We start from the raw sequence: 26,607 nt of genomic DNA on the forward strand, positions 1-26,607 counted from the left end.
GCCTCTTTGGGGACTTCCTATTCCCAGTCTACTGAGGCTGCAAACAAAACACTGACTGTAAATGAGTCAATTACCTGCACCGCTGGTTATTTAGTCAAAAATATCTCAATTAAAAAAGTACCGTTTTCCATTGAAAAACAACTTTTTTTTTTGGCTTTCAACAAAAAAGCATCAGCTCCTAATGTTTTCATGACAATGCTGTAATTCCTGAGCGTGGAAAGGCTGCTGCTGTAAAGTATTTGTGTGTGGGCTTCCGGATGACTCATGCACAGATCTCAGCATCAAAGACAGCTAGTTTGCTCTCAAGGGCAACTGCGCACTGTTGCTATTACATAAAACCAGGAACAGAACAACATGGCGATAAAACACGTTTGCGGCAAAGACCAATGGTGAGCTCGAACAGTTTCCATTGTGCAAATAATCATTTGTAGGCCACTCTAATCCAGCGTGCACCAGTGTTTGGATTATCTCAGATAGGTGTTTCTCCTGACTGAAGACAGTGGACGCAGCATAAACACACACTCTGCCTGTGGTCAGCCCATTCTCACCAGACGATCACTGACTTCCTGCTTGCTGCTGTTCACCTGAGAGCGCAGGCTGCAACTGCAGTTGTATACACACACTCCTAAACTGCAGAATGACACCCGACCTTGTAATACTGCTGAACAGAGCTTTGAACTTCCAGTTTATTCAAGCTGTTACTCCAATATTATGGTTACACTGAAGAGCCAGTAAGATTGTAATGTGTAACTATATTTGAGTAGGGACATTTGTTCAATTAAGAGAGACATTTGGTCGGCACATTGTTGGCCATTTGTTGTTTCTGCTCTGTGCTTTTTCACTGTGACTGCCTGCGAATTATGACACAACTTCATTTGCACAATAATCACAACTAAAATCTACTTTATATTAAAAAGGTGCTTTTGTTTTTGTTTTGTCATCAAAGATGACAATGCTCTGCACAAGGCTGACACCAGGCCAGTTTTAAGTTCTTCCCGTTTAGGTTTGTTTGTGGGCTTTAAAGAGGTTTTCACATTACACTCAGAGAGCTGATGTGCACAAAAACACTTCAGGTAGACGTGCTGCCGTGTTTGAAAGGGAGTGTTGACCGACTTTGTACATGGTGTAAACTGAAAGGACGTTTTTTTAACACTAAAATGAACGTACAGCCGGCCAATCTTCTGCGTTTGTCGTTTGCTTTACTATGAAGATAACATTAGCACAGCCACACTGTATCTTAAACATGTTCAGACAGGCCTGACCTGAGGATTAGGATAGAAAAATAAACATTAAAGTCAGACAAGAACTTAATTCACATAAGGCAGCAAAACTACATGAAGGGTAACGAAACATCTGCAACCTTTAATTACGACGGTGCATCACTATGTGCTGTGATGAGCCCCTGGGGTTTCCTCTGGTGTTGTTATGTGCCCCTTCTTAAATGTACGTTAATCTCCTGAAAAAGCCAAAACTAAACATAAAGAAGGCCTTGCCACTCCATTTCCAGCTTGCATTTTAGGACAAGCGAGTTGCAGCGTAATCTTCTTTCACTGATCTTATCTATCGTCTACAGCTGCAGAAAGCAATCGAATGGAACAGCCCCACAATAACTTTGCATATGTATAATATATATTCAATTTCAGCTGATTGGTGTTCCAGGTGTCGAGCTAACTCTAAAGTCATTTTTCAGGATGTACTGCCAGTGTTTTGGTGGGTTGCATTATTGTGGAAGGTGTCCCTGGGGGTTTGTTCACCTTGAGTGTGTATAAAGGATTTCCAGAATAAACATTGTGGAGGAAGTGCGTAAACTTGCAATTCACTATAAAGCACAGACGTTCAGGTTTGTGTAAATTCACCTCAGTTAACCACCTACTTAATAATGTGAAGAACAAATTCAAGCACTCCACTGGACGGCTGCGGTGGATGAAAAGCGCTCTGCGGTCTGTGCAAACGCTCCTTCAGTTTCGATGGAACGTGGGGAATCCCCGGCCTTTATCCCCGTGGAGCTGCCATGTGTCCTGATAAATGACTTTGAGGATACACACCTTTTGGCATTATATAAAAGCAATTACGCTTCTCAGAAGGAGAAGACATGAAAGGATTTTCTAAAGTCAAATCCCATTAAAGATTTAGTTTATTGGCCCCTCTTACTGACCTGTTCCAACGATTCTTTTTTTTTCTGACAGCAACTGAAAATGTTGTGCATTGCGAACAAACATTCAGGTTTATGCTGGTTTTGCATTAAATATTGCATTTTGTTCTCATGCAGTTTGGTAACGTGTAGGTCTGTATACATTAAAAGAACCTTTTCTTTCTGCTGCGGTTAAGGTCTCATTACAACACTCTGGTGTGAACAATGTACAGGCATTAATAAAAGGAATTGATAGTGTCAGAGCTGCAAGACTACCAGGAATCAGAGCATTCAGAGACAGTCGTAGCCGAGAACTGATCCTTGATTCCCACTCTCACTTCTCCACGTGAGAGAATTTGGGTTGATGAGCATGTTGAAGAAATGCTGAGGCAGAGTCCAGCTCATGTTACTGTGTCCATGCTCTGTGTTTTTAATGTCACAGTAGAGCTTCAAAGCGGATCCTTTAGTTTGTTGAACTACAGTAGATAAGCAGTAAATGTGTAGATTTATGAAGGCACAGTCTGATGGTTGATATAGTGCTAATTTGCATAAGGCCATTTAATTTGACTCTGGCTTGGTCTGCATGAGTGCTTCAGAATATTAACATCCTTAAGTGCATTGATTAGTCAACCTATTTAAGATTAAATGCAAGAAATCCACAAACGGTTTACATTCCTATAATTTTTACATTAGATTCACAGTCGTTTAGCTTCCTAAAAAATTGCAGTCATAATTTAATACATACATAATTTAATTAATACATTTAATACATGATAACCTCACGGCATACATGTGGGCATGAACAAAAATACAATACTATTAGATATTTTGAATATTTGCACTCATGTAATTGAGCTGCCTTTGTCTTCAGCTAGGATAGCCCATTGTTTTACACTTTGAATGAAGCTCATCCTGCATGAGAAGAAGAAATGCATCATATTACCGAAGATGCTCTCAAAATTGCAACTGTAGACAGTAACTTCTGCTGATCTCACATCTGTGTCATCGCCGATATTCTCTCAGCTGAAACTATGCAACAGCCTATTTTATTTCAGGTCTAGTCTGACTGGAAATGATGAAGCAGGAATATGGCGTTTGTAGAAATACAGAATCAAGGTCTTATGACTGTATAATTTTCACAATGCTGTTATATCTGACTAAAGTGTGGAGAAATTATCAAAACACACAGAAAATTTAAACGCAATTGCTTTCTGTCAAATCTCAGGCACAAACCATAGCAGCAAGTCTGACTGACAAGAATGTGGCAAACAGGTTTGTTTGGTGATGCTGGAAATCAAACGCTAAACATTTCAGGAAAGCTGCTGTAATTGGTTAATAGCGAGTTTTAAAATCCGGCACTATTGACTGTTATATCTCCTTCAGAAACACACTGAGTTGGCATAGAAAATGTATTCAAGACTCCAAAAACCTTGATTACAGTCCACAGGCTCGCCTGTCAAAATATCTGGAGAAAGTGAGATGCTTCTAGCTGATTAGCATCTATTAAAAATGACTAATCTGTTGACATTTTTTCATTTTTATAGAAACATAAAGGCTCTGAGTGGAGTGATTAACCTTCAGTGGAAAGATCAGCCTGAGAGGGGGCCTGCCAACAGTGCAGACTCCTACTGTGGCAGTGCCAGCTAGCAGCTGCCTCTCTCCTTAAAGCCGGCTCTTATGAACTGTAACTGGAGGGAATTTAGATTAGCCAGTTTTCCTTCTCCATCAGTACGTAAAGAACAACATGTGGCTGTTTGTGTGCACCCATGTCCATAACAGTGATCAAATTTTTTCCACCTGAGGGGCATTCAAAAAATATTGCAGGAGCAACAGAAATATATTTTCCATTTTTGTAAAGAAAATGTAGAACTGATGTACTCTCCATTCTGTAGTAATTAGTTGCACAAATGGCGAAGGACAAGCCTTTGACAACACCTTTGTAAAGTCAAAAATTACCAAGCAAAATCTGCAATGACTGAAAATTATCTAAATATGCCTGAATGAAATGTAAACGCATTTCCACATCTTTTCACTTCAGTGTGGATTTTCCTAAACTGAGGCCAGTAAGCAGGCTTGCATTTAGTGAACTGTCCACTGTGACCTTTTGAATAAATGCAAAACAGAAACTCCTTTAAACTGGCCTTTCCTGCAGGAGGACTCCTTTAAAAGAGTGTCAGCAATAATCTAACAGATCCAAACAGCCCTCGTTTGGGGAAATGTCCAGCTGGTAACATATAGATCAATAACATGTCAATGTCAGAACTGGTTTTCACAGCTCTCCTACAGCATGCCACTGTGTTATTTAGTGGAAAATAGGGTAATCAATTATTTTACTTGATGGAGGGTAACTGAATACGAGTCATACTCTATTGAATACAGTAAGCCGCCCATGCAGTTGAGCAAGGGAAATCTATAGTGACACATATCGTATTTATGCGTGTTTAACCATGAGAAGAGGAAATCTGTTCATAACATCTGCACCTGGCAAAATCAAACTTGCAACAGTTAGCAAAACGCTCCATTACACCTCTGCCCACAGAGAGCAGGCTCAGGAGGGGCCTTGGTTACATTCGTCATATTCTGGGCCATTCTGTCTTTGCCTCCCTTACCTTGCTCTGAGATAATACTTTATATGTGAGGAAGTGCTGACTAGAGGCAGCTGTGGCTCATGTAAAGATGATCGATCGTTTGTAAGAAGGCCTCCGGATGAATCAAAACAAGGAAGCGAGCTGGCAATCGTACGCCAGCGGTTCATGGACAAAGCCTGCCCTGGCAGTGTTAACATTTGAGATGGTCACAACGATTAGTGGGCGAACTAACCGTTAGCCATGGTAGCTTCCCACCTTACCAACATAAAACCTGATTTACCAGCAGAAAGCTAACATTAGCCAAACATTATTTAGCCCCGGTAACTGCTCTGTCTCAAAATATATTCTGCGAAAAATCGCGATAAAAACACTTCCTTGTCAATCACAACACTGGGTTTGTTACTGGACAGCAAATGAAGCATCCGCACTCATTTCTTGAAATTAACGCCTCGGCTAACACCTACTGATTGCTAGTTGACAGCTGGAGCGAGCGCAACAAGGAAATTAGCTCCGTTAGCAACGAAAATATTAGCTAACATGCAAGCGCCTACTATCAAATGTTGGTTTGCTAGCTCATCGCAAACAAACACAACAGACTCACCTTCGCTGTGGTAAATCCGGCCGATAGGGACGCAGCTTGTGTGTTTGTCACACCAAATGTGCGCCAACGCCTGGAGTTTAATATAAGGTTGACGGCGTTACTTGTTGTCACTGATGTTTCACGCTAGCAGCGGAGCGTCGCTAGCAGCTCTATCCATTCTTCGCTGTTCGTCCGTCTTCGCCGCTCGTGAAAGGCTCGAGCACACCGGATGTAGAAAAACGGCACCGCCCGCTCCACGGCGCACACTTCCGGGTCAGACCAATACGCGATAATTAACGATTAAACCGAAAGACATAAAACCGTGTAGTTAAACAGCTCAAAAAACAAAAATTTAACGTTGTTTTACCACCTTTATGCACCAAGAATTTACCTATTTTTATGAAAATTGCTCAGAAACACAATTCTGAACTTATGTACCCTTATGAATATTACTTTTTTTTTTTTTTTTTTTTTTTTTTTTTACTGGCACACCACTACCCCTCTCAAATCACAAATACATATATTTATTTTTTATTTTTTTCAGTTATTGGAGTTTAGTTTGGTCATAAGAGGTCAAAACAGGAAGTCGAAATTACAAGTAATTAACAATGTAGGATAAAATACTGTACATCTTTTACTCTGTGAATGTTTTTTTGGTAAATAAAATATCTTAATTAGATCAGAAAAGGAGAAAAAAAACTGTTTTTTGTTTGCTCCTCATCCCTTTGAGCACTGAGCTTAAAAGTTAATTCTCCATTTTGGAAACAGCCACTGAGAAAACAATCTAATCTTGAAGCTCATTTAGTAGCTGTTCCGAAGCCTTCAATCATATCACATGAACCTTGTCGGCAGGTGGAGTCATGGAATTGTACATGTCCAAATTAAAACAAGAGAGATGTTTAATGACTTTAATGACTTGTTTAATGATTTAATTTAATGAAAAAGAGGCTCGAAAGTGCATTTACAGACAATTCCCAAATAAATCTCAGTTCATGTTAAACTGAGTTTTCTAATTTTTGACTCTCTTCTACTGCTTGTGCTTAACCAACATCTGAGGATGTTTGACACCAGAATAGCTCAGCTTTAAGAAAATATACCCTGTGTCACAAGGCCTCCATTATTGCACATAGTGTCCAAGAGTTTGGGTCTAACAAAAAACTTAAGTTCAAGTCTAGTTTTCAACCAACAGCAGCAATTTAAAGTTGACTGTCATGTTTCTGAAAAACACAAAACATGATTGCAATCCCATTTCTAAGCCCAGAGGCCTGCTGCTCATAATTCATCCATGAAATGAACTGAAACAGGAAATCCCATCAAACACACAACAAATAAACATGACAAAAACACAACAAAGAAAGATGAAAATATAGCCCAAAGCTTAACCAATCATATTTATTTTGTACATCTACCTGTATAGCATCTCCAGGAAAATGTGTGTACTAATGCAAAGTGGTTACAAAAATAAAGCACATTCTTACGTAAATATGACATGACAGTAAACCTACACTTACAAATGCTGAATAAGAAAATAAGGACCTTATTACTTGAATGTCTGTGCCTTTCTGTCATTGTTAAACCAATTTATCCAAAAAAAGATGGTTACTCATAACATCTGACAGTCGTATAATTCAGTTCAAGTTCTGTACATGTGTACATATATGTCAATATTTGTTTATATGGGCAGTAAATAATCGCTGCAGCACTTCCAAATGAGTTCCTTTGGGCCTCAATCTCTGACACAAGAAATCTAAGTGCTTAAAACTGTCATGGAAGAAATGGATTAATATAATAAAAATGTTTCTAGCAAATATTTCACTGTAGAAAATACCAAGAAAGCAGTGAATGCATTTTCTCAGCTTGCACTCACTGTGACCTTATGTATCTGTTATCATTGTGTAACAGCTCCGACAAGCATGTAACCTTGTCAAATCTGAGTGTTAATATGATTTCTGTGATCTAGTATTCATTGTGTGATACACTGTAACAACGTACTAATACTCCTGGTAAATGACCTCAGTCATCAATAGTGGTATTTCAGTTAAAAAAAAAACAGATTTTCCAACTGCACAATGCATTTTAGTGCATAAAAACATCATCTGACATGCATCCATCAACATAAGCTGTTAGAGACTGGAATGACTGACATACGCCTATCTTCTAATGTAAACTATAGACAATGTTATTGTAGGGCAGTACCTCAGTGTTAACGCTTTCATACACTGGCTTAAGCAAGAAACATAAATATACGTATATCCCGCTGACAGACAGCGGGATTTACAAATACTACGGCCAGGTTAATCTCTGCTAGATCCCTGCTTCATACCATCTTTGAAGTCAAGAACATAAACAAGGACTTATGCCAAAGAAATGTTGTGTAAATGCGGCATCTTATCATATCAAAAAAACTGTACAAGATAAGAGAATACACTATGATTAAAAAGAGAAAAAAAATGGATGGAAGGTTCGTGTGTGTTTCAAAATCGTCCTCTCAGTTCCTGGTCAAGAGGTAAAGTGTTCAGAAAAGGCAGTTGGGGTCTTTAAAAAGTCTCCCTCCTCATTAAGCTATTGCCTTTGCTTCAGGCAGGAACGCCTCCCAAAACTTTATAAGCTGAAAAACAATTAGCATGAGAGGGATAAAAAACACGTTAATATAAGTTACTACAGAGCAAACATTCCAATATATATCTATTATAACCGATACATCATGCTGTTAAAGGGACACTTTGCTCAAGTGCACTGACTTTACAATCATACTGAAAAGGTTGAATGATTACCCGTTGTTGAGACTGCAGCATTGCCTCCAAATATTTGACTATCTGGCTCTTGAAGTCCTTGGCTTTTTCTTTCTGAAAAGACAAAAGTCTTGTCACGTCTTAAGCTCTTTGCCAAAGGAAAAGACGTCTGAGGGATTTCTGGCACATACTTCAAGGTGCACAGAGAAGAGGAACAACCTTATTGAGAGGCCAACCCATTTTGCCTGGTGGCCTTCGACGGGGTCATCGTACAACTTATTTAAGCTTTAACTTTATTCACTCATGTGGTTGAAGGTCGGTCATACTCCTAAAGAGGGGCTTCTAATGACAGATACAGGTGACACTGTATTTGGTCAATAAACAGGAGACTTTTCTTAATATCAATGGAACCAAAACAGACTACAGGTGCTATTTTCGAGGCGGCGCAGCAGCCAGCTTTGGAGACTCTGGTGTTTTCTTGCCTGTCTGTGTGGTGTGTTGGCGCTCGGTGCACAGGGTGGAGGACAGGCACAAACAAGTGGGAGGCTCATTCAAATGAGGCAGCGCAAAGCAAGTTGTTGGTATTTTGGCAGAAAACGGGTCTAGACTGTTCTATTTTCACCCTTATATGTCTAAATACACAGATCTGTAAATTAACCAGACTGATTCTTATTGTTCCTGCTGTACACATGCAGCTGCTGCGTAGGAAAAAAAGTCACCTTAAATCGACTTTGATCCAAAGTTGTAGCCTGAACACTTTTGACTTTTAATTGTCTGTGGAACTCATAAACATACCTCAAACCTGAGAACCTCCTTGCGAACAGTCATTCCAATCCTGTCGAAATCTCTCTCGTACTGAGTAACTTTCGCCTCCCACTGAGGACACACAAGGAGGAAAACGAAAACAATAAACAAAGCATTCATATCTAGATAGAAAATACACATCAGCTGCTTGTTTTGGACACCTGAAACTGCTGTTGGAGACGGTAAATCATACAGATTTAATATTTTGCAGTTTTTAAGAGACGGTTTCCATGTCAGGCTGCGACTAATGACTATTCTTTGATAATCTTTTCATTATTTTGCTGTTTAATCAATTGATTATTTAGTCTATAAAATATTAGAAAAAACTGAAAAGTGACTTCTTCAATGTCAACTGTGTAAAGCATAAGTAAAGGAAAATGTGATAATTTGCTAATCCTTTCTGATATGACCTCATCTCATCAGGCCTCGGTTCGGTGCTGCAGCAGCTGTGCGCTCACTGTGTTACCTCGGTGATCTCCTCTTTGGCCTGCTGCAGCTTGTCCGGCTTGTTGGCCCACAGCAGCTTGGCCTCGGCCTCTCGCTTCTTCTGGAGTGTGCTCTGAGCCTCCTGCCATCGCTGCCACGCCCGCATGCGCTGGTCAAAACAGCCCTGTGGACGTCCATTGAAAGGACCAGTGTGCAGGATTTAGTGGCATCTAGTGCTGAGGTTGCAGACAGCAATCAAGTGAACACCCCTCGCCTCACCCTCCCCTACAGTGGCACCGAAAATGTGGAAAAAGGCTCTGTCTTAAGTCGGTGCTTGGTTTGTCCAGTCTGGGCTACTGTAGAAACACGGTGGTGCAAAATGGACTCTGTGGAAGACAACCTGCTGGCTCAGTTACTTTTGTACAAGCGATCCCGTCCTGTGCTTTACTACTTTGTGCCGTTTTATACATAAAAATCAATTTAAGTGAAGCGGCTTTACAACATAACAGTGGCTGAAAACCCTTCAGAGTTGTTTGTGTCTTTACTTCAGCCCTGGCATCAGGACCTACTCAAGCTTTAGATTCATCTGCCTCCCTGCTTCTCACGAATCTGTACGTCTTCCTCCTGCATGTCTACTGTTCTGCAGCTGTGAGCTCACCCGCATGGCACCCAGCAGGCGGATGTAGTCGGCCAGCAGCTCTTCAAAGATGAAGAAGTCACTGGCTGCCTGCTCCTGATGCAGCTGCTCCATCTTGTCCTCCACCTCTGCCAGCTGGGACAGGGCCCGGGACAGCGCTGTGTTGTCCTCAGAGTTTCCTAACATGGCCATACTTTTGGCAAATACTGCGGTGTTCCCACACAGCTCTGGTTTTGAAGACAGAAAACAAAAAACCTATTCAGTCCACGTGTTTGGACGTAACAGAGTAGGCAGCTGAACTGTACTCGTCTGTTTCCTCAGCTGAAACAATCTGACACAGAAAAAACTGGGCAAAGATGAGTCAAGAAAGTCACATGTAGCTCACCCTTCCTGTGATTGACAAGGGAGTCGACCAATGAGTGAAGCTTCCTCAGCTGCTGCTCCTCGTTCTCCACCTCCTGGAACTTGTCCTCAAACCACTGAGAGCCACAGCAACAGAAGAACATCAAGAAAAACAGTCAAACCTCTTCAAGTCTGGCGCTGAAGGCCTGTTTGTCTCGACAGAATTTCAAACAAGGTGGTAACCACACCACAACAGATACTAAAATATGATCAATCCATCAATAGTTAAAATAATTTCAGCTCTGACTGTAACATGCCTTCTTTATTTGCTTCTGGTTATATTATAAGCTGGATCAGCCTGATAACGTCCCGGCCCTGATGCACTTAATTCTTCCACATCTGAGACTCTGAAAGGCCACAGAGGATCAGAAAACTACAGTTAAAGGCCCCAATTCAACACGAGAAGAAGCACTACTCGATTTGAGGAGCCCAGAGTCAGATGGGTCTGGATCTGAGTTTGATGAGGAGTTTAACGACATTATCTTAAACCCTGTGCTGGCTACGTTTAACCAGATCCTGTCTCAATCAGTCCAGCACGCAGGCCGACATCACCCTCATCCTCCCCAAAAAAAGGACCATGCTTTGATAGTTGTGCCTCCTATAGGCCAAGAATCCTACGTTCCTACTCGAAAACAGTGGCTGTGCGTTTGGAGAAAGTGCTTCTGATTAAAGAGGACCAAACTGTTGTTTCAGAACGGGTCGGGATTCCTCTGATAATAAGAGAAGGCTCTTTAATATCAAGAATCCTTTGTCGGTTGGGTCAGGGTTCCCCTTCTCCGTGGGAACAGACAGGGGACCCTCTCTGGCTGGAGCCCTAATGCTCTAATATCTGGTATTCTGCATGGAGAGAGGGAGCATAAAACTGCCCTTTAAGCAGACATGTTGATATTTTATCAGGACCTCCATCCTCTGCCTGTGTCTGAGGCCATGCTGCTGGGGTCTCTAATGTTTGCCCCTGCCTGTCAGAGTCCTGTCTTCTCTGTTGCTCACGCTCTGGATTTGTTTACTTGGTGGTGTATATAACACGGACATATGGCCAGATGTTTCAAACCCATTTCCCTCCTCTTCTGGACGCCATAAAGGCGGGTTTAGATGGCTGCAGCCCCTCGTCGCTTTCCTAGCTGGGAGTGACTGCGCTCATCAAAATGAACATCCTATCCACTGCAAATGACGCTGTTTTGTGATCAAATAAGGTTATCAAGGTGCTTGAAGGCTGGCTGAGTCCCTTCATCTGGAGCAAAAGGAAGCCTGAAATTGGCAAACATCCAAATGGCTGACTGGGGATTAGACGTCCCAAATGTGAGACTCAATCAGCGGGCAGCACAGAGCGGCTCAGATGTGACACAGCCTCAGTGAGGTCCGACGGTGAATCCTCTAGTTCGTGAATAACCTGGTGTCTATCACGGGCCTTTGTGCTAACCCTTTCACTCTAAGCCTGGAGGTCCATCTGAGCGATGGGCATCCCCCATCAGGGTTGATCCAAAAATGGATTTTTCCAGTTCTATGACAGGATTCTAACACGGATCTCCACGTGCGGCGCAGCCTCCTTACAGTGTCAGACTCATTCATCTTGATGGTCATCTTGTTGACAGCATCCGATGCCTTATTGATCATTTTGAGGAAGCCGGCTCCACTCAGCGCCTGTGTGCTCACTGCTCGGGGTAGCTGAACACACACACACACACACACACACACACACACACACACACACACACACACACACACAAACACACAAACACACAAACACACACACACAGAGCACAAAAGTAAAAAACCAGCTGCTATAATCAGGAATCAGGAATCGGGCTCATATCTTTAAATACTCACGTCTTCTCTCTCCAAGAACTCACGGACGTCGGGATCTTGTAGTAACAAAGGGTGACAGACGACTCTCTGAAGATACCTACAGAAAAACACGGCGGCAGCAAGATGAAGTGAGTGAGAAGGTTAACTTATACATAAAACATGCACACTGGCAGGAGTAGGAACAGAGTTAAAAAGGACCACAAACATCTGCACTGTAATAAAAAAACAGGCCTGGTATTAACAGGGATGCTAGCTTGTAATAATGAGAACTGGCAAACTGACATTTTTGGGTTGAGTGGGATATTTATTCTTTTTTTCCCCTTCAAAATGACCAATTCTATGAAATTCTCTCCAGATGTTCGTTCGTTGCAGCACAGTGGACTGTAATGGGACAGAGCGTGTGGATCTAAGACAGATGTTTAGCTCTTGTGGCCTCTGTGTGTTTGTCTTCAACACAAACATCACTCCTCGTCTTATTGCTGATGTCACTGTCCGAAACATGCATGGATCCTTGCCTCTCCAAAGCTGCTCGTCTTCTCTCTACAAACTCTACCGATGACGGGTCGTCCATTCCCACCTTGACTTTGGTCATTCCTGTTGGTCCAAATGACAGAGAAAAACAAAATCACACTGACTTAAACGCACAGATTTAACTAAAGAAAGACCCGGGCGGGCGGGCGAGCGCGCACCTACGACACTTTTCTCGGGCGGTGGTGGAATGATGAAGCCGTGGAGCGACTGCTTGACCGACAGCTTCTCGTAAAGACCCAGGAAGTCACTATAACGCCTCCTCACAGTGAAAGCTTTACTCCTGAACATGGGCAAGGACGTCTGAAAGCAGAGACAGGGACAACACACTGATGAGACACAGAACTGCAGACACATCACACGTATAAGCAGCATGAGGAGCCGAGTAAAAATACTAAATATAAGTGTTAACACAAGCTTTGCTACAGACCCTGGTGGAGACTTTGTAGGCCACATATGCATTCATGCCGTCTCCTGGGAGGACAGAAACAATGGAGACACATTAAACAACTTAAACTAATGTCTCAGTGCATTTAAATCTCCAGCCACAAGATTGGAAATGTCAAAACTGTGTCACAGTTTTACGAATAAAGACACTGACCAACTTTCTCTGGATTGGTGACTGCGACGTCCACATCGAAGCTGTCCTTGGCCTCGTCCTCCTCCAGCTGCAGTCAACAAGAAAACACCTGTGAATGTTTGACTGTAACACAGAGAACTTGCCAATGACAGAGCAGGCGTTACAGAAGCATGCGTGCAATTGACTGTTCCTCAACGTTCCTGGCGAGCTCGGCTCAGACGTGGCCCGTACCTGCTCCAAGGAAGTGGGCTGCAAGGCCGCAGGGCTCTGAGCAAAGGAGGAGGCAGGACGGAGGCCAGAGGAGGAGGAGGAGGAGAGCTGCTTCCGATCAGAGCTGCCGGGCTTGTCTGTGCTCAGCTCCACATGTGCCTCTGGGGAAAGAGGAGACTTTTGATTAATGCTCGTCTCTCCTGATCCACACACACACACACACACACACACACACACACACACACACACACACACACACACACACACACACACACACACACACACACACACACACACACACACACACACACACACACACACACACACACACACACACACACACACACACACACACACACACACACGTCTTACAACCGCTGCACACCTGATCTGTGCTGACAGGCACTGGTGCTCACTCATTTACATGTACATGACTACTGCATTTTGACATTACAGCTTTATTATTGATAAATGATGCACATGAGACTTTTCAGTTCACCAACTATAAGCAGATTTATGCACAACGCCTATCCACAAAACTTTATTTAACCTTTTTAATCCTCTGGGAATGTCGTTAACCGTGACTGCTTCATCCCCTTTAAACTCCCACTGGCTGTCGACAGATGACCACATGATACTTTTCAGGTCCAGACAGTACTGTATGTCTGCTCTGGAAATTTACACCGATTTCTTTGTCAGACGAATGTTTTGTCGACTAAACATCAACTTTTATTACTGGTTTATTATTACTGGTTTAATCAATGATCACAGCACTCTGTAGTCGCAGCCACACTCAGAATTCAAGCTGAGATGACATCATCTGTTTAGTGTTTTGTTTGCCCAGTGCTGCTGGAAGCAGTCAGATCTTTTACTTTAGAACAAGTAGCAATACCGATGTTACAAATAAAGATCCTGCATTCAAATTCTTACTTAAGAACAAGTGTTGGCATCAATGAATGCTTCACGTAAAGTTGCAGTACTCATCATATGGCTGTAGATTGATGTATATTACACCACTGGATTCATTAGTGATGCATTATTGTGTAAACAACAGCACTAGTGTGGCAGCTGGCAAAGGTGGGGCGAACTACAAGTACTTACACAGCCTGCCAGGTAGTTTCATCCGTAATAATATTTAATAATTTGAGTTGATTTATCTTTTGCATGAATAATCTGAATCTGCAGAATAACTAGTAACTAACTGTGTCAAACAAATGTCATAGAAATTAGCATAAAATGGAAATTTTCAAGTACCTGAACACTGTACTGAAGTGCAGTACTTTGGTAAATATACTTAGTTACATTACTTAGTACTCCTCATGACCCGTAAACTGAACTTGATGCGTTAAATGCGGCGGAATGACCCTTTAAGATCATTAAAACTGAGGAGGATGATGGCGGCTGTCAGCGCTGCACAGTGAACATTTAGCGGGATCATAAAACAGAGAGAAAGTGTGGAAAGAAAACGTCTTCTGACCGGCAAACAGGTCGCCGTCATCGTCGGAGTGAACTCCGTTGGATTTGGCCGGTGTGCCGCCGGCCTCCTCCTCACTGAACAGGTCTGGAGGCTCCTCACGGACCCGGTCCGGCTGAGAAACTCCTCGGCTCACGGCCGCAGGGTGACTCTGCAGAGAGGGGGGGAGGGACACGGGTGGAGTGGTGACTTCTGGAGTCTCATGACAGTTAAAACGTTTTCACAGATAAGAGAGAAGGAGGAGGAGGCGGGGAGGGTCCTGTGAGCTGGACATTCAATATAAAGTACGAGCCGCTCAGCCGGACATCTTTAAATTATCTATTAAGCAGGAGGACAGGCCGACAACTTAAGTACAGTTCAATTTCAACACACTTTACTTGAGTCGAACTAACTTCGGCTGAGGTTATGAATCAATTTCGTCGCTTTTACTCAAAACCTGACAACATTTCTCGCCTGCCACTTCATTTGGATGCCGTGAATGCAGGTCAGAGCACATAGAGGCAGACTTACTGGCTCGTTCACTTCGTGCAGATAAAACCGACACAAACAGCTTAGAATTGGTCAAAATGAGCGGTGGACATACGTTGCTGACGAAGATGTCCTCGCCCTCGTCGCTGTCTCCGTCTGCCATGTCAGACAGCCCCGCTCCGGGCTCCTCTGTCGCTGGGAAAGGAGGAGGATTCCGATCTGAGCTGGCCGCCATATTCCGTGTTGTGAGAGGGACTGACGTAGGCGGAAGTAGAGCGCGAGGAACGTAAGGGCCAACGGCTGCAGCGACACCTGCTGGTTAGCAGGCAACACGACAAACGAGGACGAAGGTACTTAGATTATTTTACAGAGTCCAACGTTTAAAACATACTTAAAAAAAAAAGACAGATTTTTTATTTTTTTTTTATTTTTTATTTTTTTTAAAGGCTTGTTATTAACGCTAGCACATTGTTATCTCCAACATGTCTTATCTGTATTGTTGTTGTTGGAGGATATTTTATTCCATTTTTTGTTTGCATATTTTTGATTGTCATTATTGCAGCACTGGAATTTAACTTCGGTTATATATATACATTTTATTATCATTATCATATAATTAGACTCATGGCCTCAGTGTTTCTATAACCCTATGTCAGGGTTTTGTTAACAACATCTAAGCATATTTACTCAAAGTACAATTCTGAGATACTTGTATTTTATGATTGTTTCAGTTTTATGCTGCTTTTTACTTATTCACCACTACAGTCTATAAGAAAATACTGAACTCTTTTCACAGAATTGAATTAATGACTTTTTAAAGCTCAAGCCCAGGTTCATTTTTTGGCAGTTCTGGTCATTTTTAATCAGCTAATTGAACATTTGTTTAGTAACACGTTAGTTCACATCTCAGACTTGTTCAGTGATACAAATGAATGAGTAAAAGAAATATGGGTAACACTTTATATTAAGGTACACATATGGATCATTAACTAGTTGCTTATTAGTGTGCATATTAGTCGCATATTGGCTCTTTATTAGTCATTATAAAGCACTTATTAATGCTTAATTAACTAGGAGTTTTCCCTCAATAACCTCCTAATTCCAGTTTATCGATTGTAAATAAGGAAGTTGTTGGACATTGTCCACATCTCAGTTTTTCTCAAATAGAATTACTGATGACAATAAAGGGAGACAAAATGGCAATTCAGTCTCATTACCAGGCAAAGCGTGTTACACTATTCAGTTCAATAATCCATCACAAAGGTCCTGTGTTTGGGAGCTTAAGGCCAGTGTTTGTGGTGGTGTTGTGTTGAATCTCATCACACCGAGAAACGCTTCTAATGTTCTGCTCTCTCGTTCGTAAAAAGACAGAACATTTGATGCATCTTAATGCAGTCCAACACAAAACCACCAAAATCTGCAGCCTCACGTGACCACAGATGTGCTACATACAGACAGGAGTGACTGCTGATTGGATTAAATTGCTTTGCAGCAGCTAAAATAGGTAATTTAGTGTCTATTACTCTTCAATATATCTATTTACTCCCTTTTCTCAACTTAGAAACAGTGGTGGAAAGCAAGTAAGTACATTTACTCAATCTAATCTCCAGATTTATCTGGTGGCCCTTTAGAGGGGCCCGACCCACCAGACTTAAAACTGGCTCCAGCTCCACGCACGCATCCATGATGGTGCACATAATTTATCAGTCTTATGGTGCAATATTTCAACAGAAAAGTACATTTAATTACATTTTATTTGTAGTATTTCTCCCACTAGTGTTTATAAATTTCTCTGTAGCTTCACCTTTTTATTCTTGTTATATTTACTGCATACAAAGCACATTTACACAAACTGGCCTGCAAGGAGTGTAGCTTTACTCTCGTTACTATCTCTTATTCTCTTTTTTAGTATTCAATGTTATATTTTTAATTTAAGTGCGTGGATCTACTCATTTATTTCCTTTATATCATTTATTAGGTCTGTTTCTTCTGCTGCTGTAACACCTTTTACCAACCTGAAGATCAGCAAACTGCACCCTCAGAAAAATCTCTAAATTTGAGATAATCAGTTTTCCAGGTGAGCTTATATGCTCTTATCTGTTTATTAGTTGAGTAATGCAGGTACAGCACATTTACAGGTGTTTAATGTAGAAGTTTAGAGGGAAAAGGGAAATAACTTTGCAATGTTTGACTGTTTCTCTGAACTTGCAGCTAATTTAAAACAAGGACTGAGCTGTAAGACCAAACTATTGTTAATCCAAGTCTTTAAAACAGAGAATAAATTATATTCAGTTCTGCAGCAAATGATAAAATGCACGTTATTGAGTTGAAGGACAGACTCAGCTTCTCTGTGGCTTACCTGAAGAGACGGGGACGCTCGGAGGAGACTTCTCTGAATCTACAAAAGCTTTCTCACATCTCATCTGGACGACTTACGGTTTACTCTAGTCCTTGATGATAACTCACTGCTGAACATGGAGTCAGATTCACGTTTTATACGCAGACGTTTGCAGTTGTGGAGCTCAAAACGCAGCACGAGTCTTCAGCGGCAGTGGAGTCAGGGCGGTGGTGAGACTGTTCGAGCTGTGGATGAAAGCCTGATATTTACTTTCATGGATGCTCTCAGTGTGTGGAGTTGAAGCTGAGTCACTATCACATGCTTTTTAACTTGCTGACATGGAGCCGCTGGTTATTTTGCACAGTAACACACTGATGTTCAGGGTGATAATCAATCACACGACACTTTGAGGGTTTTTTTCAGCCATTCTGGATCAACAGTAAAAGCACTAAAGCCCAAAAACATGAAACAACAGGACAGCAAATGAGTCCAAGCTTTTCAAATTGTCTTAATCTGAACTGACACGTTGGGACTGACTCATTCTTAAACCATTTGTCTAAATGTGTACATGTCAAGCATTTCTAAATGTCACAGTTTATTCAAATGTGTTTCCAGATCCACCAACAGAACTTGAAATTAACACCAACCAGCAGCCAAACGCTGAGTGGGTCTGTTCCATCAGCTGCTCAGGCACAAATCCAGCTTTTATCCAGTCTCACATCATGACTGTGATGAGAACATATCAGCTACAAACCTGATCCAACACTGACTGGTTGACATGCTACCGTGCTTATAAACCTATGACGAGTTTATTTAATATGAAGAGATGATTTAAGATGGAGGAACGCTGTAAACTAGCAAAATGAATTGAATAAAGTCTTCATCAGCGTAAAGAAGAGCCTTTAAATGGCAGCTGTCCTCCTGTTTCACATTCAAGGCAGGTGACTGTTGAGATCGCAGGAAGCGATCCTTCACTTCAGGGCTTGACGGACGATTATTTTCCCACAGAATTATGTGGAGCTGCCACAGCAGCGAGGGACAGCACGGCTCCGCGGGACATCCGCGGGGAGCCGAGTCACCTCTGCAAACACGCTGGTAATCTATTTTCTCAATCACTGAATCAATCATTTGATGTATAAAACGTCAGAAAATAATGAAAGTTTGAAAGGTGAAAAGTTTGAATTGCTTGTTCTGTCTTACATTCAGTCCAGTGTCACAGATGGCCGAGAAAACCAGCAAACACTCACGTAAACAGCTGCAAGTGCTGAAATTCTGACTCTGTTATGAACGCTGCTGATTAGTTTTCCATTGGTTGACTACTTCCAGCTCTATTTGACTCCCGACAGCCACCCCGATCACGGTGGATGAAAAGAAGACGAGCAGAAACATTTACTTTGTTAGTATTCATAATAGTTTGTATACACAATGTATAGGAGCACCAATAAAAAAACATGTTTTTTTCCAAACTTTTTTCGACATTTTTTAAAAAGCCACAGATTTTTTTTTTCCTACAGAAAGCAAAGAAAGCTCTGTACATGAACAAGCAACAACAGAATTCCTCATCGTGAGCTGCGAAGTGAGCAACTCGGCTGCTCAAATTCATATCATCTCTGAAGCAAAAAAAACAAACATAAAAAACAAGACCAGCTGCCTGCTGCTTACCTAAGACACTACGTTACACAAACAGCTTTGATATTTAAAACACAAGATATGTAAGAAATGTACTTTTCAAAAATTGTGAAAAAGTGCAATACAGGTTCAACTGTTTACAACTCAATAGATTATTTCCCAAATGGAATTCGGCCCTTTTCTCTCCCCTCCCCCCAACCCCCCACCTTTGTTTTCAGCCCCAAACTTGTTCCTTGTTTGTATCCATAGTTAAAATCTCTTACAGTTATATTGACATTCATGACGATGTACATTTATGAGAAACAAGATATTCACAAAAGTAGAGCAAATTACTATGATTGCAAATGACAAATTTCTTTGGGTAAGAGGGTAATGAAAAACTAGCTTCTTAGATGAACTTTTTTTTCCTTTGAACGTCGGATTTGTGTATAGAACAAGCTTCTTTTTTTCTTCTTCATACAAAAACTACCATGTAAAAAAAAATCTGGGAGTCCCATTCAAAAGGCCAACATCTCTGCGTCTGTAAAAGGACCAGGGCATCTGATGAAGCACAGCAAACACGCTCCGCTGTGGGGAAATGCACACGTGGTTCGGCTGTACGGACGTCTGAAACCAAATATTGGTTTTTGGAAACGACACACACACATTCGACCTTCTCGTATAAAAGATAACTCGTCTGTTGCAGGTGATTGATGGACTGACTGGGTGCCATGTGAGGTTTTTTTTCCTTTTTTTTTTGTTTTTAAGAGGGGTGGGGGTCAGCGCCCTGAGTCCTAGGTACCCCTGACCTGTGAGGAGATATTGTCAAGTCCCACAGAACTATAAAGAAACTGCCATGGCAGTGAGCGCCAGCACGACTCCGAGCGAGAGAGCCGAGTCGTCTCGACCGTCCAACATACAAACACGTTGGTAAGGCTTTTAAAACGGAGCTCCCACAACAAACAGAAGACTGAAAAAAGAAGACGTTTAATGTACAAAGCGGGCAACACAATGCCGGAGAAGAATGTACTGTAAAAACACACCAGGCTTCTCTCCCCTTGATATGAAAACTGAGCTTCAGGACTCATCTGTAATCCCACTTTCATCCCAAATAATAACAATGAAACCTGGGAAACATCAAAAGAATGAGGCAGTTTAAAAAAAACAAAAACAAAAACAACACAACGTATGTACATGTTTATAAGGATATGTGTGTAAAAAAATAATACAATAACATAGAAATAATAAAAAGTCATGGCACAATATATGACACAAGGGGGTAAAAACAAAAAATGACCACGTTTATGAATAATGTAGGCTTGTAAAGGGGGGGCTGATCTCCAATGTTCACTTCACTGAAACGGCCCAATAGATATACAAAATGCACAAAGAAAACACGGATCAAACAAACACTGTGTGTAGACTGCGCCGCATGAGCACCAACATCAAAACCAGCATATTTTTGGACTTTCTCCTTTTGACTTGACATTGAATCAACAGCCGTCTCGCAACGAGGAAAAAACCTACCGCACGTATTTTTGCTGAGGAAAAAATTCACAATCTTCTGGTTGAAAGCGACCAATGTTTTAAAGTTCATTGTCTCTGAGAACGGTTCTTCATAAAAAGATGAAGCGCGTCACTTTTTCTTCCCTCTCATGGCAATCTCCTTCCTGAGACTGAGCAAGGTAAGCCGAAAAAAGTTCCTAAGTTTCAGTCTGGAGTTTTTTTTTTTCTTGCAGGGGGACGTGAGAGTTTCTCTTGGGCACAAGAAGCCGTTTCGTGTCCACCAGCTCCCAAGCTTTGTGATTGGGTGTGTTTGACATTAGAGTGTGTGTGTGTGTGTGTGTTGATGACAGAGAAAGTGTGTCTGCGCGTGTGAAGGTGTGTGTGCGTGCTCATGGCGCTGTGGTGATGGCGTTCAGGTCCTTCATCAGGCCCTCAAGGTGGGCCATCTCCTCGGTCAGCTCGTCGGGCTCGTAGCTCTGAGGGAGAGGAACAGGGTTACTGCGGGGGGCGGGGGAGGGGCAGGGGGGGAGGGAGGCAAGCACCTGGAGGGGGGGAGGGAGGGAGGGAGGGAGGAGAAGAGAGGAGAGGAAAGGAGAGGAGGAGAGGGTCAGTCAGGGATCTTCCACAGAGGACGGGGGAGTCGAATGGGTGGGGTGAGGCGAGCGGGGGGATGGGTCAATGGGACTGAAGCGTCAAAAACGAGGCAGCAGACAAAGAGCAAAACATCCAGAACCAAAGAGAAGCCGACGTCAACACATGGCCAACAGCCAATCAAGGATGAGGACACGGAGAGAAGATTGAATGGTAAAGATGAAATCATTCCAGTGGGGGGGGGGTTTGTTAAGATCAGTTGTTAAATGAATTGATCGAAAGGCAGCCGACAAAAAATGGTGAGATTGAAGTTGGAAAGAATAAAAAGAGAGAAAGAACAAACAGAAAATGTGGTTAAAACCAATCCTGTTATAAGTGGCTGTATAACCCAGTGCCCAAAGAAAACCCGACATGGAACTGGAAGGAACGTGTGGTCGGTCTCAGTAAGTATCACATGTTCATCTCCATCAGGCCTGGCAGAAACAGGCTGCTCTGCTGCAAGCAGCCAGTGTGGGGCGCTATACTCACGCTGTCTACGTCTTCCAGCATCTTACTGGTCTCTGGCACATCAGGGGCGTTGGGCACGGTGACTATCATCGGTGTTCGTGTCCTTCCTAGTGTTCCGATCGAAGCTGTTTTAACAACGTGGGGGTGAGTGGGGGGCCCTGAGTGTGACACGCACACACAAACACGCACACACACACGTACACATACACAACAGTCAGCGCAGGCAACAAATGAGATTGCTTTAATAAAACTTTTCCTAACTGGACTTTCCTAACGGGCCACACTGAGGGACACGTTTCATCATCACCACGAACACACAGCCTGTAGGTTGTTTTAAATGAGTACCACACACACCATCACACACCATCATACACCATCATACACCATCACACACCATCACACACCCTCATACACCATCACACACCATCACACACCATCATACACCATCATACACCATCACACACCATCACACACCATCCTGCTGCTGCAAATACTAACACACCAACTTTGCATTAATCCACAGCAGGTGAGAAAGTGTCAGCAGGAAATTCACTGTTTACTCCCGCCTGAGACCCTCACAGACTCTGTTTCTAAAGGTTTACATCTTCATTATGAACCCGACAGGCTCAAGAGTCTGAACACACTCAGAGACAGAACAAGGCATCGTTGGTTTTGGTCTTTTTTCACAATTTGTGGACAAAAACACAGACTAAATCGTCCTTTCGCTCAAGCGTAAAGAGGACGAGGAGGCATTGTGGGAAAGATTTAGAACTGAGACTTCCAATATCACAATCTTTGCTCATCAGAAACACTGTTTGCAACATTTAAGTTGACTTCTAACTTTACATCAAAGTAATCATCATTAGACGATCAGTGATTAACTGAAGCATAAACATGTGCGTGTGTGTGTGTGTGTGTGTGTGTGTGTGTGTGTGTGTGTTTCCCCTCACCGGTCTGAGCCAGCAGAGGAGTGCTGGGCAGGGCAGGCGACTCGTACGTTGGGTGGGCGGTGGGTGGGATTGCAGGTACGGCAAAGCTCTTGAGCGGGTGGGCGTGGGCGTGCGGGTGGGCCGGGCGGTGGGGGGGCAGGTTGCTGGAATAGCTGGGCTCCTCCTCAGTGGTGGTGGAGCCGTGGTAGCTGCCCTCTGGGTCGGCCAGGATCTCCGAGGGGCAGGAGGCCTGGGAGGAGGCTGTGGCTGGAGGGAGGGGCTCTGAACTGGGGGTGTTCCTCACCGACTCTGGAGAGGGGGCAGAGGGGAGTTCAGCAGACCATGAGTGGATGAGTTTAAAGGGGTTTCCAGCCGGCTTCATACAGTCTTCATACATATTTACTTCTCATGTAATAGACTCTTCTACAGATTATGTTAATCTATCTGACACTGGAAACCTTCCAATATCAACTTTATAATAAGTGAAGCGGCTTCTCTCTTTTTTGCAGGTTAATTACACTCTAAGTAATGACAGTACAACACGCATTAGAGCTGAAACGGTTAGCTGATCAACAGGTTTCAGCTTCTCCAGTGCAAATGTTTGTGTGTTCTCTTAAAAGTTCTGTGATAGTAAACTGGATCTCTGTGACTTTTGGACAAAATGAATCATTTGAATACATCAACTTGGGCATTTTTCACCTATTTTGGACATTATAGAGACACACATACTCTGCCTTTCTGGCCCCTCGAACAAGCTTAGCAGAAATGAACACTATCACTGTCAATCATTCTTATACAATTTAAAAAGCAAGCAAATCTTAACATTTTTGAAACTGCAGTATTTGCTTGTTTACTTTATAAACTACAAGACTATCAGGCAACAATCCAGATTTTTTCTCCATGGAACTACCTGGACTGCAATTCAACGACCAGACTGCTAAAAGTATAAATCATTGGTACGTCTGGCTGCGTTCCTCAAGTTCGGTTAATTTCGGTAAAAGTTGAGGTGAGTAGAAGAGAGCACAAAAAAATGCTTTCAGAAAGCAGGAAGGTCAGAGAGAAGTGATTAGTAACACTTAAAAAATTAAAATATGAATGTAGAAAGATGGCAGCTGCAGGTGAATGAATGAGTAAAAGACAACTCGATGAATGAATATGACTCCATCTCTGTACTTCTCCTGCTGTCCAGCAGGTGGCAGCATCTCACCTGTAGAGTCCACCCTGTCTAGATGGGAGATGGGGGTGGCGCAGGCGTGCGGGCGTGGGTGCCCGCTGCCCTGGTGGTAGAGGTAGCTGCGTGTCGGCGACGCCAGGCTGCCCATGTGATAATGGTGGTGATGGTTATCAAGGGAATGGATGGGGTGAGCACTAATCACAGCTGTGAATGGAAATGGATACACACAGACACACACACACACACACACACACACACACACACACAGGATGAGATGTTAAACCAGCTGTAACGATGAAGGACGTGGAAGTTTTGTTTGTGAGATACACACACATGCAGTTTAAATATTCTCTGTCAGTCACCAAATTCAGGGAAGAAGAAACTCAGAAGACAAACAATAAATATTTTGTGGGAAGAACGAAATGGACTTTAGCAGGAGACATATTTGGAAATTGGTAGTTTGTTAAAAAAGTCTGCGCTCCGATTTTAAAATGTTCAATGTGGCCTGCTCATATCTGTAAACCATCAAGTTCTACTCATCACTCACACACACACACACACACATACACAGACACACTTACGCTGAGGCGGCTGTGCGTCAAAAGGCATCATCATTTTAGGCCTCATCCCTCGTCGGCCTGCTAGTGTAGACATGCTGTCCTCTGATTCGTGGCCTAAAAGGTATGGTGCAAACCAGCCAATCAGAAAGAGCTGCTACTCTGTTGTTCTTTTTTGTGAATGATTCAGGATCCCCCATCAGTTTTCTAATGTTGGGTTTTGATTGCATTCCTAAACATCACACTCTGCTTTCTTTTCTTCATTCTTCAGCTAATTATATCGAGTGGATTTCCTGTGTTTGCAGAAAGCTGCAGTGTTGGCACTGTGTGCCTGCAGCACTGCAATCATGACAAGTAATGGGCATAATGTATGACAAGCATGAAATGTTTTGCATGATAATCAAAGAAAAACCAACAGCAAACACAGGTGCTGACTTGTGAAACAAAAGCGCCAGCGGACTCTCCACGACTCCTCCACAGTCATGCTCCTGGAAGCCAACCTGCGGGTATTAACACATTTCCTGCCAAAAAAACCCGACTGTACTTTCCTGTCTGGCGGCCAAACTGCAGAAGTTTGCTCAGTGTCATTATGCATGTGAGCTCAGGCAGTAACCGTGACATTTCTCTTTGATCTCTGTCCTATAATATCAAGTTTAAAGTCGCTCCCCTTCGGCGAGACTGACCACGGTAGGAGTTGCGCCGCTGCTGCAGATGGGGGTTGCTGTCCAGGCCGCTGTCAGCCGGCGTGATGTCCTGTGAGGTGCGGGGGATGGGCGTTTCGGTCATGACTGGGTTGGGGTCTGGTGACTTGTCCATAGGCTTGAGCTCCAGCCTCTCGTGGTGAATCCAAAGGTCGGGTGGCTTCAGGTCTTTGGAGTTTCCCTTGTACTTGTGGGAGCCGTTCGAGGACTTCGAAGCAGCCCGCTTTCTGTAGGAGAGAACATGGAGGTAATGATGAAACACTGGTCTCATTTATGGAGAGAAGGGACCCAAGAGGGAGTGACTGAGCGTCTTACTTCTTCTGGTGGGACGTGGTGCGCCGTGTGCACAGGAAGGCCCCCACCACCACCACGATGATGGTGAAGGCTCCCACTGAGATGATGATGACAATGACCAGGATGTGATTTTCACTGTTGCCTCCCACCCCTGATTTACCTCGAGAGGAGAAAGATTGGATTAGACGAGATGCATTATAAATACCTCTTTAAAGGCGCCGGTGAGTCACCAACAGAAGAGCATGTCACATCTAACTACAACAAAAATATGGAGCCAAAGTCCCAGATTTCAAACGCAGTCAGAGAAAAGAGGCATTGTTTTCGTCTTTTTTTTTTTAAATTCCAAATATGTGGACACAATCTGATCCTGATTTTAGTTCCTGAGCAGGACTGTTAAAGAAGGTGGGAGGGAAAATCTTACCAACTGCAGTTCCAGGGTCCTGTGGATGCTGGTTTCCTGGAGGCCCCGGCTTCGGTGGAAGATTTGAGGCTGGTTCAAAATGGAAAAAACATGTTCTACTGAAACTCCCCTTAAGTGCTTTTGTGATGTCTTCTACTGTCACATTTGTCAAACGTTTACGAGACACATCATACTCTGAAACTTCCTACAAGCACAAATAGACTCATGCAGCCCAAGTTTTCATCAGAACAGAAGATGGAAATCTTTAGAAAGAGAGATACACGAGGTGCAGAGTCAGCAGTGAAAGATAAAAGTGTGGAGGGGGAGTTTACCTTGGTCATTAGCCATTTTGTCAGAGGACTCAGCTTAACAGGCCAAAGGAGAGCAGGGAGGGAGAGACAATAAAAAGCAAAAAACAGGTTAGCTGAAAAGAGCAGCGAGGGAGATGGAGTGAGGTGAGAGATGGGGATAGTCAGGAGGAGGAGGAGGAGGAGGAGGAGGAGGAGGAGGAAGAGGAGAGGGACAAATCTAGAAGAATGAGGAAAAAGTGAGAAACCAAACAGCAACAGTGTTCTACAGACACAGCCAAGTTGACACTAAAAGCAAAGCATCAAAATACAATGCTTCCTCCAAACA

The 26,607-nt window shown here is 42.9% G+C and overlaps 3 protein-coding genes across 20 annotated transcripts in view; all 3 read right to left on the minus strand.

The window, feature by feature from the left end:
* Positions 1-5,517, minus strand: part of csnk1g1 (casein kinase 1, gamma 1) — a 34,963-nt gene extending 29,446 nt beyond the window's left edge. For all 4 annotated transcript variants that reach the window (XM_070967379.1, XM_070967370.1, XM_070967361.1 and 1 more), the window contains exon 1: positions 5,321-5,517. The gene's annotated coding sequence lies outside the window, so the exon portion shown is untranslated. The remainder of the gene's footprint in view (positions 1-5,320) is intronic.
* Positions 5,518-6,663: 1,146 nt separating this feature from the next.
* On the minus strand, positions 6,664-15,632 carry LOC139335204 (sorting nexin-1-like). The gene is made up of 15 exons (XM_070968705.1): positions 15,482-15,632; positions 14,902-15,049; positions 13,446-13,585; positions 13,236-13,302; positions 13,065-13,108; positions 12,796-12,937; positions 12,622-12,700; positions 12,128-12,203; positions 11,852-11,965; positions 10,284-10,377; positions 9,920-10,125; positions 9,302-9,445; positions 8,827-8,907; positions 8,074-8,145; positions 6,664-7,907 (listed from the first exon to the last, which is right to left on the minus strand). The coding sequence occupies exons 1-15, from the start codon at positions 15,599-15,601 to the stop codon at positions 7,857-7,859; spliced, it is 1,578 nt and encodes a 525-aa protein (XP_070824806.1). The 5' UTR covers positions 15,602-15,632; the 3' UTR covers positions 6,664-7,856.
* Positions 15,633-19,089: 3,457 nt separating this feature from the next.
* The window catches only part of neo1a (neogenin 1a), a 151,707-nt gene continuing 144,189 nt past the window's right edge, over positions 19,090-26,607 (minus strand). For 3 of the 15 annotated variants that reach the window (XM_070960122.1, XM_070960105.1, XM_070960066.1), the window contains exons 21-29: positions 26,304-26,336; positions 25,993-26,061; positions 25,593-25,731; positions 25,260-25,504; positions 24,601-24,693; positions 24,053-24,223; positions 22,867-23,154; positions 21,938-22,074; positions 20,078-21,360 (exon numbers count right to left, since the gene is read on the minus strand). In XM_070960122.1, the coding sequence (XP_070816223.1) occupies positions 21,208-21,360; positions 21,938-22,074; positions 22,867-23,154; positions 24,053-24,223; positions 24,601-24,693; positions 25,260-25,504; positions 25,593-25,731; positions 25,993-26,061; positions 26,304-26,336 (1,328 nt within the window). In that variant the 3' untranslated portion in view covers positions 20,078-21,207. Of the gene's footprint in view, positions 21,361-21,937; positions 22,075-22,866; positions 23,155-24,052; positions 24,224-24,600; positions 24,694-25,259; positions 25,505-25,592; positions 25,732-25,992; positions 26,062-26,303; positions 26,337-26,607 lie in introns of all 15 variants that reach the window. The other 12 variants (XM_070960178.1, XM_070960159.1, XM_070960196.1 and 9 more) reach the window with 11 other exon arrangements.

The sequence above is a fragment of the Chaetodon trifascialis genome, chromosome 1, assembly GCF_039877785.1.
Source record: "Chaetodon trifascialis isolate fChaTrf1 chromosome 1, fChaTrf1.hap1, whole genome shotgun sequence".
NCBI lineage: Eukaryota > Metazoa > Chordata > Actinopteri > Chaetodontiformes > Chaetodontidae > Chaetodon > Chaetodon trifascialis.